The sequence below is a fragment of the Taeniopygia guttata genome, chromosome 1A (genome assembly GCF_048771995.1).
Source record: "Taeniopygia guttata chromosome 1A, bTaeGut7.mat, whole genome shotgun sequence".
Taxonomy (NCBI): domain Eukaryota; kingdom Metazoa; phylum Chordata; class Aves; order Passeriformes; family Estrildidae; genus Taeniopygia; species Taeniopygia guttata.
The window spans coordinates 11,714,036-11,732,587 of NC_133025.1; the positions used below are offsets into that span (position 1 = coordinate 11,714,036).

At 38.6% G+C, this 18,552-nt stretch overlaps 1 protein-coding gene across 13 annotated transcripts in view; it reads left to right on the forward strand.

The window, feature by feature from the left end:
• The window catches only part of MAGI2 (membrane associated guanylate kinase, WW and PDZ domain containing 2), a 694,323-nt gene that overhangs the window by 624,196 nt on the left and 51,575 nt on the right, over positions 1–18,552 (forward strand). For 10 of the 13 annotated variants that reach the window (XM_072919262.1, XM_012568848.5, XM_030263730.4 and 7 more), the window contains 4 exons: positions 23–114; positions 5,991–6,183; positions 7,157–7,243; positions 9,218–9,466. In XM_072919262.1, the coding sequence (XP_072775363.1) occupies positions 23–114; positions 5,991–6,183; positions 7,157–7,243; positions 9,218–9,466 (621 nt within the window). The remainder of the gene's footprint in view (positions 1–22; positions 115–5,990; positions 6,184–7,156; positions 7,244–9,217; positions 9,467–18,552) is intronic. The other 3 variants (XM_030263732.4, XM_030263733.4, XM_030263741.4) reach the window with 1 other exon arrangement.

Below are 18,552 nucleotides of genomic sequence, written 5' to 3' on the forward strand. Positions count from 1 at the left end.
ATGGGATTTCTCTTTAAACCAGGTCCCGATTACAAGGAGCTGGATGTTCACCTTCGGAGAATGGAGTCTGGGTTTGGCTTCAGGATCCTGGGAGGAGATGAGCCTGGGCAGCCTGTGAGTTATTTCTTCCTGATTTTACTTTTCCTTCCACATTCTATAATCTCTGTAAAGGTCAGAAAAATATTACTACACAACTGAACCCAAATGAACACCATGTTAAGGCTACAAGTAAAATTGCTTTTATTCATCCACAAAAAAAAAACACAGAACTCTCAGGTTTTTCACATCTGAGAATTAAGTTAGAATAAGAAGGCATAAAGGTGGATACAATATCATTCATCCCATTACTGTGGAGTGTGACCTGGCATCTCCTAATCTGGACTTTTCAAAATAAAGTTTAAGCAGAAGATTCCAAAAATCCAATTATGTAAGACTATCCATAACCATGTTCAGAGTAGACAACTTGTATGCAAAATGTATGCTTGTGGTTAAGACACAGTCAGCACTGCAGTTTATTTCCAGAAACAGAAGACCTTACCAGGGAGTGATAGTCCAAGTTAAATGACATCATGTGAGGCAATAGGCATAACAAAATGAACATAGATGGTTTGCTAATAAAATATAATATAAAATATATCATATGCACAATATTTAAAAGAAACAGTATAGAACCCCAAAAATAAGGGTCCAATGTGCATGACTTACCACAAATGTGTAAATATTTTTATAAATTACTGATCTATCTAAATACTACAGTTTTGAGAGCAGGCAGAATTAGTACTCTTACAGAAAAATTCAATGGTGTAACTATAGTCTGACAGCTAGAACTAATCTCAAGTCAATAATGATAGTGCTTTCCTATCATAATTTTAAGCAGTCTGAGTCTTTTGTTACCACATTTCTGAGGTAATGTATAATTAATTATTAGATTTTTATATTCCCTAGTCAATAATTTATGTATTCCAGATTCAAAATAATACAAAATAGTACATTTTTCATTCAAGCCTTGAGGTTAACCAGCACATGGCTTTGAGAAATAAAGCTCTTATATTTTTGAAATTGTCAACATCTGTCAAAGTACTAATAAATCTTAACAGTTTACTGATGTCTCCCATAAAAAGAAAAGAATGCAGTGTATTCTAAAAAAGATGCTTCAAGTGCTGTTTGAAATTCAGTCTAGTTTAGAATAAGTGATTTCAATGGTTTTTCAAATATAAAGTATAGCTGCTCAGAAGAACTCCAAGACGACACTGCTTCATCCTCTACACTTGCAGTGTGCCTGAAGCCCCTCTGATGTGTGACTTCCTTCTGTGGAGCATGTCCCAGTGCACATAAAATGTGGCCACTGAGCCATCATCTGCACATTCTCCAACTGAGCATTTTTCCTGTCCCTTCTGGATGGGCCAGCCAGTATAAGTTGTCAAAGCACACATACTGGGTGAAGCCAAAAAGGAAATCTGTGAGGTGTTAGTGGAAATTGTATCTTTTTAGACTGTTAGGAAATGGCACTAGAAAGGCACTACCTTTAAGACCAGGTTGGGTGGAGCTTTGAGCAACATGGTGTAGTGGAAGGTGTCTGCCCATGGCATGGCAGGGAGATCGGAGTTAGATGATTTTTAATGTCCTTTCCAACCCAAACCATTCTATGTTCTAGGAAATCTAGATTTCTTGGAAATCTACTTCTACCTGCTCTGGACAGTGATGTCTAATGGCATTTACTATCTCCCAGGAAAGTGTCCCTGGCTACAGGGCTGCTCAATATTATGTGAGAGGCTCTCTTGGTGTCTCCTTTAGTGCTTTTTTTCATTACAAATGGATAATTAAGCAGTCACAGACTAGGCATCTGACTGGCTCTGCTTGTTGGAGCTTTATGACAATCTCATGTGGCTCAAACGCCTTATCTCAAAGATGATTATTTATATAAAACTGAGTTATTTCAACCCATAGGACTAAGAGAAAACTCATGGAGAATATCTGATATTCTGGTAGTTCATATCCATAATACATACTGGAGTTGTGAGAGACTCGAGTCTCTCAGTCTGCTCAGCAGTCCAGTAGAAAAGAAATTTTGAAGCAAGCCTTTTGCCCTGCAGCTACATGCATTATGCACTGAAGTATTACAGAGGATCAGCTCTTTCTAGTGTCTCTTCAGCAGAGGACTGACCTGACTTTACTGTCTGAAGTCAAAGAGCCATAGCTGGATATCAAGGGCAGAGATAAGCACCTTGCTATTTTTGGAGAGCAGGACCAAAAAACACTGCCCTTTGTGAACCACCCTCTAACACATTTCACTGTCCTGTAGAACAATTGCTCTCAGCCTGCCCTTAGCCTCAAGGTTGCTATCTCTATTCCATTTGCACATACAAAAGTATTTTTCCCCAAGACTTATCAATCCAATGGGCTTTATGTGTCTTTTCAAATATTTCTCAAAGTCCCCAGGAGTTAAAAAGAGCCTAATCTTGAAGCTGAGGATTGTACAAGGTAAAAAGACACCTTCCTAGAATTAAGTGTTGCAGTGCTGAGGTTTTCAATTCTCACTCCCTTGTGGTTGCCCATCTTGTTTTCACTGCTCAAATTTAACACCAATAAACACAACAGATGTACTCTTTTGGGCGTTCTTCTATTTCATATTCAAAGTACAAGACTTCTTAACTCTATTCTCTCTCCATCACTGCTTTCCTGCCCCCCCATGGACAGCCCACCTGCAGCCTCCCATTTCTTTCACCTCCAGAAAAGCAGAAGCGGTTTTTGCCTGTTCTCCAGACCCCTGCTTTTCCTATGAAACAAGAACTGAGATCCTTTGGAAATTTTATTTCAGCTCTCCTGCTGTGCAGTCAGGTAACACAGAACAAAAGGAAGGTTTTGTCTTTGTGGTTTGATTTCTAAAAAGGAATATGAATTCTTCACCATAAGGCAATAATTTTTCAAAGAAGGAGAATCCAAATAAAGTTACTTTAGAAGGATAATACTGACACTATAGAGGGACTGTAGCTTAGTTTCCTTCTAGTTATATCAGCTACCTGGCACCTTAGAAGGAGAAAAGACTGGTGTACTACTCCACTTTTAATATTTGTAAGCATAAAAATGCTTTTAAAGGAAATACTTATATTTATTGAGAAATTTCAAATATCAAGACTGTGAGTTGTACCAGTTCAAATCAACTCTTAAATCTTATAATATTGCACTACAACAGCTATTTATCACATCTCCCAGTAACTTGAGGATTTAGGGATAATCTGACTCTGTTATGGTGAATTATAATATTACTGAAACGTTGCAAAAACACAGAAATTGGAACTTTCCTGAAGTTGCAAATTGCTGTCCCAGAGGGGAGATCTATTTTGCATCCATCTGTGCAGCTCAAATTCAGTATCACAGGAACATATACATAATTTCTCTAAGAGTTTTACCTTTTCAGCATGGACACACTGGGATTTTTCTCAAAAATATCCTCAAGATATATGTTTGTATTTTTTTTATTATCAGTGCCAAGATATAGTCTAAGTATCTTTCTACATTTCTAAGGCATAGATGTCCATAGAGCAAAATGTTAGGACAAGGCCATGCCTTGGGAAGCCCTATTTCAACAGTGATTAGACAGAGTTCAGGTAATTATCTTAGATTTAGACATCACTGACACTTAAAATTAGTGAATCACCCTTTTTGTGTATATACTTGAATTTTTCTATGTGCCTGTGAGGCTACTGTGTTATATTCAGAGAAAGTAAAATACAAATTCAGATGATTACCAAGAATCACAAAGAAAGTCAGTATCAAAGCAGATTAACCTGTATAAATTAATAGACACAGGCTTTAATTTCGCATTAGGTTTTGCCACAATCATCCTAATCCCAGAATTTGTCCTGTTTAATCTCAAACAATAGGAGAAACTTTTCTCTTTATTCTACAACACACTCTTTATTGCTTACATGCCATCATCCTTCTCCTCATGCATTCAAAGCAATCTCATGCCAGTATGAAACTGCATTTCAGAGGTAATATAGTCCTGATATATATTTTTCCGATTTGTGCTTTACATGTAGAATTGATAACTATTATGGCAACTTCTCAGCCATGAAACAAGAGCAGATACTGCATAAGAAATAAATTCTTAGACACAGAAAATAAAAAGTAGGAAAATTAAGTTATTCTTGCTATTAAATATACCAAATAATAGATACGGTAGCCATCATCTTGACAAACACACCTAGCTGAAGTGTTTAACGTATGAAGTATCTGCTGCTTATTTAGGAATCTGACACTGAGATGAGTAACACAATCACATTACATGGTGAACATGTGAAAAATCATCAATAATTACTTATGACTAAAAAGAGTTTTTCTACTTGTCTGTGTATACTGATGACCTACCATGCTATGATCTGCATTTTGTTTATACAAGGGTTAAAGGTGCTCAAGTTGTTTAATATTTTGTCAGAAAATTATGAAAAAACTGCAAATGTTCAACAAAACCAAAGGAGGAAGCCAATCCCTACAATCTCCCAAGCTGCAGAGGGAGATATCTTCTCAAAATAACTAGGAAGAAATTCTTACTCATGTGAGATGCCTAATTCTCAAATGTTTTGAGACTACTTTGTGGATATCTAGCTAAATGTAGCCTCGGAGAGTTTTTCTTCTTTCCAGTAAAGGAGCATAAATTCATATTTTGTGGTTGAATTTTGCACAAAGTATTTTCCAAAGCTTTTTTAATATTTTTTCACCATTTGAAGAACAGAATGGAGAACCTGAAACAGCCTCTCTAACCACTCAGCTTGGCACTGTTTAACAGGAGACCAGGAACACCAGAAAGCAGGGAAAAGCCACATCATGTTCTCTCTTTGCTAAGTTTTGAAAGCAAAAGTGAGCCAAAGGGAGGTGGAAAACTGTGGAAAATTCTCCAGGCTCCACAGGGGATTTCATTTAAACACTATGCTGAGATACTTGCAACTCTGCAGCTAAGACCAAAAAAAAAAACACAGGCCCACCTGTGTGACTACCACATGTAGCCTTTGCAATTCATGATGAAAAGCAATGCTTCACAACTTTTACATTTTATTATTTAAAGCACATTGTCACATGGCATGTCATATCCATCATTTTGCACTCACTCTCAGACTGAAAAAGAGAACGGAAAATTTGAAACACTGTCTCTGAATGCTTTAATATTCTTTCAAAGAAAGCAGGTTTTGTTTGAATCAATCTCAAATTATTCTACCAGTTATTCCATGGGGAAAATATATACATCTTCTTCCAAGAAATTATGTGAAATTATCTGCATAGAAGGTGGAGAAAGTCATTACAAGGTTTTGGACAGATGTTTTACTAGTTTATATGTCCCATACAAACTACATCTAAATGTTGATTTGGGAAAACAACATCTGCCCAGAACAAGCTGACATTTTTTCCTCTGTTTTCCATTTTAACCAAGCACTGCCTGAGCAATCATTCATTAGGAGTAATAACATTTAATATAGTACTTCTTTTCCCCTAAAGAGTCCCAAAGCAAAGTCTGTGTAGTGGGGTCACTTCCACTGCTCACCTCAGGTATACAACTCCAAGTGCTTAAATCACACAGCAGTGAAGAAACTTCAACAAGAAATACACAGACTTGATAATTTTAAATTAAAATGATCCTTACATGGAATTAATCTTTTTAAGTCTTAGTTATAACTTAGTCTGTAGAAACTCAACGCTCCTTAGAAACAGATTATCTTGATTTGGACATATCAAGCAGAACTCAGATTAGAAATCTCTGGTGTATCTCTCCTGTGCAGGTAGAAAACACCTTACCTTCTTACCAAAGGCGAGAAAGCATCCTCAGTCATACCCATGAGAGGACAAGCACAGCTTTCAGTCACACATAGACCTCTTCACCTGTGCTAAATCACTAGCTCAATTTCAGAAGAAAGAGAAAATCACTGCAATATTCATGTCACTAAATTGGAGGCTTGGTGTAATGTATGACAGGATTTTGTTTCTTTGCTGCCTAGATTCTCATCGGAGCAGTAATTGCCATGGGCTCAGCAGACCGAGATGGTCGTCTCCATCCTGGGGATGAGCTGGTGTACGTAGATGGGATCCCAGTGGCCGGCAAAACCCACCGATATGTGATTGATCTTATGCATAACGCTGCCCGAAACGGGCAGGTGAATCTTACTGTGAGGAGAAAGGTGCTACCCACAGGTGAGTGAAGGCTGGGAAAGATGAAAGGAAAAACAGATCCCAGTGCTGGCAGCACAAACCGGTGCTGTTTAAAAAAGAAATAGAGGAAATCAAAGTGAATGTTTGTGTCATTTTGAGGAAAGAATTATTGTAAATATGTGTCCCTTGTTGCTCTGACAAAAATACTACAACTGAGTGTTGTCTCCTTCAGAAGTGGAAACATACTGGCAACCCTGGTGTGATCCTCATAAGTGCTCTGGGCTTGTTCCATGCTGTCTTGGTCTGTGCTGTCTCCTTTTGTCCCCTTTTGGGACTGAACATTCACCTAAGTTAAAGCCATCTGAGCTGACTATGTCAATAAGAGAAAGGCTCAAAGACTGTTAACTGTTTTAGGGCAGGAACTCATTCCACTCTTATATGTGTTAAAAGCCCATTTCTGGTCTCACTGATGTCATCTGGAATTTCCCACTGAACTGCAATGCAAGCTGGCGGAAAATCTTCTGTAGGGCATGAGGGACGAATTCTTCTGTCAAGCAGACACATTCAGAAAATGAACCTAAACCACTATGAAATATTTGTAGTAAATTAGATGTTTAAACTAGCTCAGTCTCAATTGCCGAAAAACGTCAGAACCTTAAAAATTGCGTGTGGCAGCATCTATTAAAGCTTTAATGGGAGAATTTGATGACCTTCCATTAGAACCATTGCTTACTTGAGGAAAGAAGTTTATTTAAGAACTTCTAAAACATTTTTGGTGAGTACACTTGTCTGAGGTACCAGAAATGAGCAAAACCACATTCCCAGCCTGTCCTGTCTTCTGCCTGCCCGTGCCCTAGATCCACTGTCACTGCCTGCGCCGTTCCCCTTCGCTCCTGTGCCAAAAAGCCGCCCTCCCACTCACCTTCGTCTTCGCAGTCCCCCTCCCACTGCGGCACCGCAGCTCCCTGCCAGCCGTGCTCCTGCAGGACTGACTTTCTTCTGTTACTGACTCCAGAGTCCTCCAGCCAGAAAGGTGCCCCCGCGCCCGGTGCGACGCCCCCTCGCAGCTCCCCCAGCGCGAGGAAAATGGCCAATAACCAAGGTAATAACGCCAAGCCCTCGCTGCCAGCACCGCTCCCGCGTCAGCCGCCGCACACACGGCAGGCAAAGCTGGCACACAGCGGGTGCCAGCCTTCGCTGCTGCTCTTTCAATATTAAAGGCTCTACTAGCCACTCTGGGCTCCTGGTGCCCACAGTAAGCAAGCTGGTAAAACACCTGGAGTTATTCTTGGGCCTTGAGAGTGCCACTAGAGGGAATGTGGCGTATCATCATTAATGTTTAAGCGTTTCAGGAGCTGAACAGGATTTTAATGTGGTGTGTTACAGCATAAGCTTTATGAAAAAATTTAAAACAATTGATGTTGGGTGTGACTGAAAAAATGCCATGATAATACATCAGGCCAATTGATCTCATGGGAACTTCTCACTAGCATGAATGTATACAACAGAGGGATCTGGGAGTTTTCCTTAACTGTCTGTAGCTGAGAAATGTATCTTAGCCCTCACCTGGAATTACCATTTTGTACATATACTTACCCAGATCTGGAACAGAAAATCACAATTCACAAGATCTGGAAAACAATTTGATTAGGAAAATGTGATTTTTGGATTGAAATGCCATTTTTTCACAGGCAGGAGCAAAATGTATTTTTTCCTGATGAGTATCTATTGCACAGTTGACAGTCAAATAGCCATTAAAGCCATTCCTTTATCATTCTTTTCCTGTATTTAGTGGCATTCAATTGCATTCTTTCATGGCCAAGTCAGGTCTTGGTTATTCTACAGAGTAAGAGAATTTCCTTTCTGTTGCAGCCCTACTGACATAAACAATATTCAACTTTCTGAAACACGACAGCCAGAAAATGAGAACTCTCTTGTCACTGACTATGTCATTTAGTTGCAGATTTGGTTCAATAACTCTTAGAGATTTTCAGGAGGTATAATAATTGTTTGTTTTTCTTTCTCTTTATACTCTTTAATTACTTTATTTCATAGTTGCAGAAGGACTGCTAAAGGACACACCTGACTGAGAAAACAACAGCTTGTCCTTGGATGCTGTTTATTTTATTAATATATACACACACTGGAGATCTAATTTGCAAACTCTCTACCTAGGATGTATGTGTATATGTGGGAGCTCCTCACGTGTTCAGTAAAATTACTCTGCCACTTTTGTTGTTCCAAACAGACAACATAATACATTTATCTGAAGTTTCTGTATTAAAACTGTCAATAAATGCTGATTTGTGTAAACAACTTAGATCTACAAAGAATATAAATCTCTTTTTTTGCCATCTGGAACTATAAATTTGCTGTTTTCAATTGCCAAAATGCTCACACTAAAAATGTGTAATCCCACAAGTTGTAACTCATTTCCTGTTCTTGTTACTATAAAGCAATACTAAAGTGTACATGGACTCAATTTTCACTTCTGTCCTTTTGAACTTGCTAAACAAGAGCATCTCAAAACCTTTAAATGACCACTGCTTCTGCCATGACACCCACAGAAAAACTGCTTGTGGTGATTTTTCGTTGTATAACAGCTCTGCTCTTTGAACATTTTTTGAACAAGCTAATCAACTTGTAAGAAGAACATTATGCAGCTAATCCTAATTACTCTGTTAGCTCCCTGCTTAAATTCTTGTAATCCAAACACAAATAATTTTTTATTGAATTAGACGGTCACATTTTCCTCTTGATGACAGACCTACCAGCAGACAAGGGAATAGCGCTTGGTAATCTTTTTGCAATCCAGATAGACGCTGTTTCTTACTTTCCTCTCTTGTAGCTAGCCTGGCAGTCAGTGTTCATGCTTGCTTTATCTGATTGCCCTTGAATGTTCTGCATAACTGTGTAGATTCCTGTCTCCCTGAATCTATTACAGCTCCTAGTTTAATATTCGGGTAGTCTGGTCCGTAGACAGCCAGCTGTGTTCGCGTTGCATTAGCAAATGTACCGTAAGTCACAGAGCCACTGAGCGAGTCCGCCCGTGACACTGGTGTGATTTATGTTGTAGGAGAACCCTGCCCAGAGAATGGCAGAAGCCCAGGCTCGGTGTCTACACACCACAGCTCTCCAAGAAGTGACTACACGACCTATGCCAACAGCAATCACGCGGCCTCCGGCAGCAGCGCCACTCCCCCGGAGGGCTTCGCGTCGCACAGCCTGCAAACCAGCGACGTGGTCATCCACCGCAAGGAGAACGAAGGCTTCGGCTTCGTCATCATCAGCTCCCTCAACAGGCCCGAGTCTGGCTCCACAATAAGTGAGTAAATCATGGTTTTCAGTTCATATTTCTCTGAGTTTGCCCCAAATAAAAAAAAAAAATTTAAACCGCCAATAGTTAATTTAAACCTATCTGCTAATAATTTATCACTGCAGAGATTTTAACTGCAGATGCTCTCAATGTTTATTCAGAGGCACTGCTTGTTTTGTCTTCAACAAAACCAAAGGTTATTCTGGCCTCTCGAGCCTTGTGCTTCCCACACTTCTTTGACTATCTGAGTAATAGAGGATTCTAAGTAAATTTTCTCTGCCACTATGTCTCAAAGGGACACTGTAAGTAACAAGTAGGGTTATATGAATAAATTATTCTCTTACACGCAACTGAATTAGACTTTTTTTTAATAATCAAAATGAAGTTCAGCAAGTTGAAAAAAGCTTAGATCATAGCAAACCCTATGACAACAGCTATCCAATTATGGGACTGCAGAAGCAACTAGAAGTTGGGAGAACTTGTTAGATGAAGCTGCAGAGAGGCTGACGTAACTGGGTGGAGTACAGACAGCATAAAAATTACAGCTGAGTATGGGGGATAGGTGTATCTCTCTGTACTCAGTAGTACTCAGGTGGCAAGATCTGCCCTTAATAATTATAGCTCACTTTCTGTTCAGAAAACTAATTTTTTCTGTGGATCGTTTTTATTGCTTTAATAAAGACATCTGGTGCCACTTGAGCCATCCTGGGTACATCTAGGGAGAGGTCAGATAGGTGTGACATAGGACCTACAGAAGACTCAAACCCAGGTATTGGCAGCTGGAGCCACAGGGACACCTTTAGGTATTTCCATGACATTTAATGCAGTTGAGCCCTCTGGAAGATGGAAGCAAAAAAGGCTTTATATTGAGAGACGCCCCACAATGTAATGCTAACCACAACTGAAAAACCAAGAGAAGTGAGAACATTTATCATTTTGCAAGCTGAAGCCTAATACAATGCTTTCCCTGAACTAAAATATGTTTTGAAGGAACTGTTCTTTTGCCTAAAACTGGTTCCTGGCAAAATAAAATCACAATTTCAACTTCAAGGCCAAATATCACACTTCTAAATTCATACCTGAAAAGCAGCTAAGAGAGTACTGGGAAAAACTTATCTCACAATAGCAAGTTACCTCAGAAAACTTTCTGAGTATTTCATGATCATGCAGTTATTAAAAGAGTTGCTTTTCATGCTACCTCAGCTGAATTTTAAAATTCCATGGTTTCTGGAACTAATACTGTAACAAAATCATAACTAATTAGCCTCTTGGGACTCTGAGTTTTCATATTACTGAGTGTAATACCCAAAGAATTGGAAGCTCTTTGCGGAAGATCAGAAAAGAAAAAAATAATCAATTGTGCTACATACATGTTAATCAGTTAAGTCAGTCATGATTTTTTTCAAGAAAATTATTTTCTAGAGAGAATTTCTGGTTGGGGCAGTTGGAGAGGGAAAGGGGAGAGGAAGAGAAAAAGAAAATGCTCAATCAACCAAAAATTCTGTGACTGGAATAGTCTCTTGAAGACTACAGACCCAGGTTCAAGGTCCTGCTTTGCCTCCTACCCTCCAACATGTTCTTTCAGTACTTTTCTTTCTCTACAAGTAACTGTGTAAGTAGTCATTTTTGATGTTCAGCTGAACATCTCCAATAGTAAAGGGAAATGACAGCCTGCTGTGGAAGTGACAAGAGAATTTAATCAAACAATGGCTGCATTGAATTTCAGTAATCCCCAAAAGTACCAAATCCCAAGTTTACAAGAACAGTGAACAAAAAATTACATTTGCTGTAGACAGTGATAGAAAAGACAAGAAAATACCCTTTCTATATAAATTCTAGTACAAAACTGTAGAAAAAATATCCTGAAAATTACATCATCTGTCATCAGTAATTAAAATAATCTAAAAATTATTGACTCTTTCTAGAGGTTATTTTCTTTACTTAATATTTATTTGGCTGAAGTAATTTGAGCTTTATTAACAGAAGCAGAGCCAGTAGATTGAAGGAAATTATTATCCCCTTCTACTCAGCACTCACTGGCATCCATTCAGAATACAGCATCAGAATAAAGCATTTGGTAGAACAGGGAAACTCTCCTGAGGTACCTTCTATCTTTAAATAACACAAATCCTTTTATTGAAATTCACAAACAAGGGTAGAAAGCACACCAATGGTAGGAAAATATCAAATGGATACAGGAAGTGCAATGTCCAAAATATATGGTACATCACTATCAAAATGTGAACCTGCATAGCACCATGCTAACACCTTGGTGGGTACTCCTCATAGCAGCAGTATGTTACTTGAGTGAAATATTGTGCTCTGGTTCCAGTGTGCCTTGTTTCAGAGGCAGTGCACTTGTTGCCAGCTCCTGGATCCCCATGTGGAGCAGAATGATGTTATGAAGGCATGCATGCACAGAGTAATGTTAATGTTGTAATTGCAAAGCAATTCTGAAAAATTCAAAATGGTCAAAATAAGTCAAAAAAGGGAGCATTGTGTAGTGCCAGACATTTTTAGAAGGAGCAGCACCCAGGAAGTTCTCTCACTGGGAGCATCCTCAGGGTAAAGTGAAGAAGCATTCCTTTGATTTAAGAATGTTTATTTTAGTAACTCTATTGCCTCCTTTACTTTCTTGCAAAAACAAGACTTGAGGTCTTGGAAGAATACATATCATCACCACTTTTACTCAGAAAGGCAATTAATTATGCACTGAAAGTATTTTCCTTGTTGTTAAAATCACATTTACAAACTGTATTTTACAGTCCAACAGATTACTCTTGTGGAGTTCAGGAGCAAGCACTTTGTGTCACTAGGTGCATGTGCTTCAAGTACTGCTAAAATTGAAGCAGTCATTCCAGCAAGGTTGCTCCTGGCTACAGAGATGCAGGTTCATTAGTTTGCTGCTTTGCAGTTGGCCTGAAGCTGAAGGGGTTGCACAAAGCTGACCTTCTGTTTGCCAGGAGAGTTTGCTCTGCCTGTGCAGCTGTAGGACCATCCCATGAAGTTACAGGGCAGTGCTCCAGCTGAGTCTCAAATCCCTTTTCCACCCTCTGGTGGGGTGTGGGCTGTACTGCTCTCACACAGCCTCTTAGTGCTTCATGCCCCTTCTGACCTGAGACTGAGCCATGAAAGGCTCAGGAGCTCCCAGAACTAGAGATGAAACTCTTTTTCCAAGAGGTTTCGGGTCCTGGTCAGCTGGTTTGTTGTTACAGTTGGTTTATTGGCCTGCCTTTGCCGTATAGAAATTTTCAAAATATTAAATGCTGGTTTTATACTATTGATAGACATAGAGTGAGGGCAGACTACAGCCATAATTAGGAAACACACTATTTTTTCACATTTTGTGATGGGCAGCACTGTCATATCTGTCAGTTTGATAAATTAACATTAAGTACTTTGGAGCCAACCTTTAGATATGAATGTCATTTTTCCTTACTGGTACTTGCTTAAACATCCAATTCTTGTGGCAAACTTATTTTCCTGTGTCTATAATGGTAGAAATTTTGTTTCCCCTTTGTCAAAGCATTGCTTGGGATGTTCTCTAATCCAGCACAGGGGATTATCTTGAACTGAACTACAGTTCTGATGTGGAGAGATCAGGAGTGGAAAACGAATGACAAGGATTGAATGAAGAGATTTTACAGGGCAAAGCAGGGGCAGAGAAAAGGTCAGCCATGCTTCAAAACTGTATCAGTAAAGGGAGATAAAGAGGATAAATAAAGAGCTGTGCTTGAGTGGTATATCCAGGAGCAAGTCATTTTGCCTAGTGCAGCACGCAGAGGATCTTGGAGTGCTAAGAGATTAAGAAAAGAAAATACACCTGTCCAGGCTCCTGACCTGTTTCTAACGAAAGGATTAACTTCCACTGCCTCTAAAATATACTATTGTGCCTTCCCCCAGATCCTGTTCCAACATTAAAGGGGAATGTGGCTCTCATCCCTTCTCCACACATGAGAAATTACAGCTAAAATATTTAAATTTAACAAATTAATCTACACTTTGCATTACATTTAGGGAAGTATTTTTAGGGTAACAAGATAATTTCAATATCTGCGCCCTATGGAAAAGCACTTACAGACTTCAGGAGGTGACCAGAATGGGATTTCTGTCTGAGTTTTATGGAGTAAACTTGTCTCTGCCTACTTCATATCTTCCTGATATTTTTCCTTTTTGTGTTTGGCATGCAGCTTCATCTAAAATAAGTACTAAAATAAGTGATCCTCTGTAAATCTCTTTTTACATCATAATTTTTTTAGAAAGAAGGCATAAGTTGTAAATGGACCTTGTTAACTCACAACGTCCAATTAAGTTGGAAAATTGCAATATTTCCAGGAATTTTACTGTATCAGGTACTGTCAATTAGCACAGTTATAAAGTGTAAACAACCTGAAAATACAGAACAACCTGAAAATACACGCTTAATCAATAAAAAATTTTCCAAAAATTAAAGATTCTGCATACTTGTTATGATCTTCCTCCTGGTTCACAAAAGAGGAGTTGTTGATTTAATTTGCCCCTACACTGCATGTGCCAGTGCTTGCTGGATTTTGAAAACATGATAAAACAGAGTCTAATGAAAGAAGTTTCTTTCATTTCTCAAAACATGTAGTCTTACTAAGAAACATAAATCCAAGATAAGCCTCTGCTGACTGCAGAAAACAGCATTCTGAATAAGTCCCATTCAGCCCAGAGTTTCTTTAAACTCCTTATGGTTTAAAGATAAAAACCAGTTTATCAATCAGTGATAACTGTGTGATCTGAGTTGTTTGTGCAGCAGTTTCACCTATGCTTTTCCTGGGTAAGATGGTGGTTAGGGACATTATTTTATGTGACCAATATTCAAATTCTAAAGGATACAGAGCTTTGGAAACTAGGATGTCTGTCTACCCCTCCTAGGATATTTTTGGAGCATAACAGTGAAAACCCACCTACAGTGTGCATCCCCCATGCAAGATATTTGCAATCTGTGGGCAAGGAATCTGGATTCTCATTTCTATGCAGCTGTGATGCTCAGGTTTGAGCTGTTCTGCCTCTTCAGCTACAAAATCATACTTTCTAAGTATGTTTAAGAGATAGTAAAGCTTGCAGCTGAAAGAAATTTCTATGTGATTTAATTTCTCAAATCAACATAAGCAATTATCATAGTGAAATAACCTTAGGAGGTCAAAGAGGGTTTTAATATCATCAAAATACCTTGCTGGAGTTTGCAGGCATGAAATATTCAATTGTCTATTTGATATTTTTTGGAGATAAATAATGGAGGATCTTAACTGCATTACTCCCCTCTCTAGATTATTTCTGTCCTCCAGCGTATTTCTGAATACATCATTTGGACCTACAGGTGTTGCTTATGTACTTTCAAATAACAAACACTGAGTTTTATTAGCACAAACCTATCAAGTCAACCAAGGTTTTTCTAATTCCACAGGACCCACTTTGCTTTCATTAGAAGCATGAATTAAAATCTATAATTCCATTATTTTTTTCTTAGATCTTCAGCTTTTTAAGGCATATGGACTCCTTCCCACTTAGCTTCTTATGCCTGTGCTATGCAAGCAAATATGCTCCATGTCAGCACAAAATGGGATGTTTCCATTCCTGGATTCATTAATCTTATAAAGAAAAGGGATTATTTTCACATGCAAGTATGCAGCATGCCACAGATTTCCATTTTCCAAATAAGTGTCACATAAAATATCCTATCAATATCAGGAAAATATTTTTTAGCCCTGATGGAAAGTCCACCATATTCAAGTTTTCCAAAATTTAGATTTTTCCATAGCCATGAAATTACAGGTGTTTATATTTCATATATTCTTCCAATTAAAATCTGATATGCTGGAGCCTGCCAGTTGAATGAAAACTCGTTCATGTTTAGAGAATTGAAAATATCATAAATATTCATTTGATCACTGTGTAACATTGAAAAGGACAGCTGGCTCAGGGAGGCTCATTTACTTGGCTTACTGTCTATATCTGTTAACATTAGAAAACAGTGCAAGAATTTATCTGCCAGAGGGTTTTAATAGATAAAGCAGAGGTTAGATTTTTTTCCCTTAACTGATACTTTTTGATATTTAGGTACTATATAGAGGGGAAATCTGGAAACTTGCTGTCTAAAAAACATAGTCTCAACATTTGTATCTAGAAGGACTGAATAGATGTAAAAAAAATACTGGTGTAAATCAGAAAAGCCTTATATATGGTAATGTTTTATTAGAATCCACTCTTTTTAGCTTGTGGGTCTTTCAAATGAGGAGAAATTATTTTCATATTAAAAAAGCAAGAGGCTGAGAGATATATCAGTCTTGTTGAACTTATTCATCAATGATCTGCATGAAAGGACAGAGTGTACCTTCAGCAAGTTAGCTGATGTTACAAAACTGAAAGCTCTGCTGGCCAGACCTGGGCAGTCAGGAGAGTTGTGGGGAAGGAGCTTAATGAAGTTCAAACAGGCAAATGCAAGATTCTGCATTAAGGGAGAAATAAACTCAGGCACCAGCACAAGCTGGGGTTGACTTGTAGAAAGCAGCTCTGTGGAGATGGACCTGGGGGTCCTGCTGGACAACAAGCTGCCCATGAGCTGGCACTGTGTCCTTGTGGCCAGGAAAGATAGTGGTGTCCTGGGGGCATTAGGAAGAGCATTGCCAGGAGGTTGAGGGAGGTGATCCTGTCCCTCTACTCAACCCTAGCGAGGCCACATCTGGGGTGCTGTGTCCAGTTCTGGGCTCCTCAGCCATGAAGACATGAAATGATGGGGAGGCCCCAGTGAAGCACTAAGAGGGAGGTTAGGGACAGGAACATCTCTCTTATGGGAAAGGCTGAGAGAGCTGGGCCTGTTCTGCCTCTTAAGGGTGGTTGTCAAGAGAGTAGAACCAAACAATGGGTATTTGGAACAGACTGAAACATAGAAAATCCATTCTGAAAATCTTCTTTCCTCTGAGGGTGACTGTGCAATGGACCAGGCCCCTAAAAGGTGGTGAAGTCTCCTTCTCTGGAGATACTCGAAACCCATATGATTCAATCCTGTGCAATTTGGTCTGAGTGAACCTGCTTTAGCAGGAGGTTGAACTATCTCCAGAGGTCCCTTCAAGCAACCTCTTGTGTTTCTGTGATATATGGTGCTAGAAGCAGTATCTGTATTCAGCAACTGCTCTGGGTTTGGGTACAGCTGACCCAAGCATATGGACACTCAGGTATAATGACACAAAAATTTGTTCTCTGTTCTGGTGGTAAGGACATGCAGATGTGGCAAGGATATTAAATTGAATCATGGAGAGCAAAAGTGGGTGATTTTTATCAAATAAAAATATTAATATAGATAAAAATGTAAATTTCTGAAAGGAGACCTTATCCACTTTCTAAATGCAAATATTTCCTTTGAATCATTTTGTCTTTTATTTTTTTAATTTAATTTCTCTTTAATGAGCTAAGAGCTGACCATTGCATGATTAAATACAAACTGGGAAAGCCTCAGCTGCTACATGCCAACCCTGGGTCAGTTTCTGTTGTAATGCTGTAAATACCTGAGCGAGATTTAGGAGGAAGATTAATGACTTCAAATATCATAGAAACATTGGTGCCCTCAGGATTCAAATCTTCCCCAAGTCATGAAGTTTTGAAAAATACACTGCAGAAAATTTACATTCCATTGTAAGATCTTTTGTTAGATAAGGTTTCTGCAGCATTGCTACTCTCTGCTAGATTATTTTGGGTCTAGGATTATGCCTTCTGTCTTGGAAGGATTTCTTTTATCTTAAGGTAGATATCCAACTATATCACTCCTGAGTATCACATTTTGCATGACTTGATAGTGCTGGAAGAAAAGACCCTCTATGTCTATTTTAAAGTCCTGTGTGGTTTGCATACATATAAATTCATTCTTACTAATTTTCCATATTTTCAACAGTTAAAAATATATATTAATACAGAACCTAACCCTAACCCTAATCCTTGTTTACAGTCATTTTTCCCTTGCAGTCTCATTCATTGTGTAGTCTGAGAGAAACAAGAAATGAATTGTTCTGCAAAATGGCTACTTGTTTTCTACATTCACTTTTAGCAAAATCAATGGGTTTCTTTAAAAAAAAAAGTCACAAATCCAAGTCTTTCAGTATAGCCTGCAGCTAATATTAACTGTTGCTCAGGTAACTCAGTGTATTGAAATAAGTGAATCTGATTCTCTGTGAAGTCTCATCCAGGCACATGTTGCCACTCTTCAATATGTACATATGTTTGGAGGACAGCTTGTGGTGAAATGTTAAAAGAGGCATAAATAGTTTAGTAAAAATTTTTAAGGATGATAGGAAACATTTATCACTAGTCTGGTGAATTTGGGATTTCCTTTAAAAGGTTACATCATTAAATGCTCTGCTCAGATAAAAATAAGACACCGACAATGCAATTTAAGAAAAAAAAAAGGATTGTAAGTTAACAAAACACTAATTAAATGCCAGACATGGGAGATTTCTTTCCAAGAAGAGAGCTGCCTTGGTCTCTCCTGCTGGGAAAGACCAAGTAGCCACACAGCTCCTTGCTGTCCCTTTGCTGTGACGAGCAGCAGAGAGGACAGCACCTCTACAGCAGACAAGACCTTTCTCAGGCATTGTGTCATCTTTCACAGCCAAGGTATTCTGATTTAATCAGCAATGTGTCCACCCCCATTAAATGATCTAATTCCTATTTGAATCCTCTTATTCTTTTGCCCCTCTGGAAGGTTGCCCCAGATTCTCTTTTGCAAGGTGTAGACAATGAGCTCATGGGCAACTCCTTTGAGTAGAGGCTGTTTTCTGCTTCTGACTTCCATGCTTCCCTTCTCTGAATATTTGTGAGTTCATTGGTACGATTTTTGAGATGAGGATACTGAAACAATCAGCAATACTCAGACTTTCGGTGCATAGCAGTAGCTAGCAATAGTTTGTTTCACTTTTACAACTCTTAATGTCATATTGACTGTTTTAATGAGTTTATGTTTTTAGAGAAGTAGGCACACATTTCAAGGTCTCTTGAGTGATAATAATTAATTTAGGGCTCATCTCTGCTTAATCTTAGGTAGGGTTATTTTTTCCTTTCTTGCATCATCTTGCATTTTT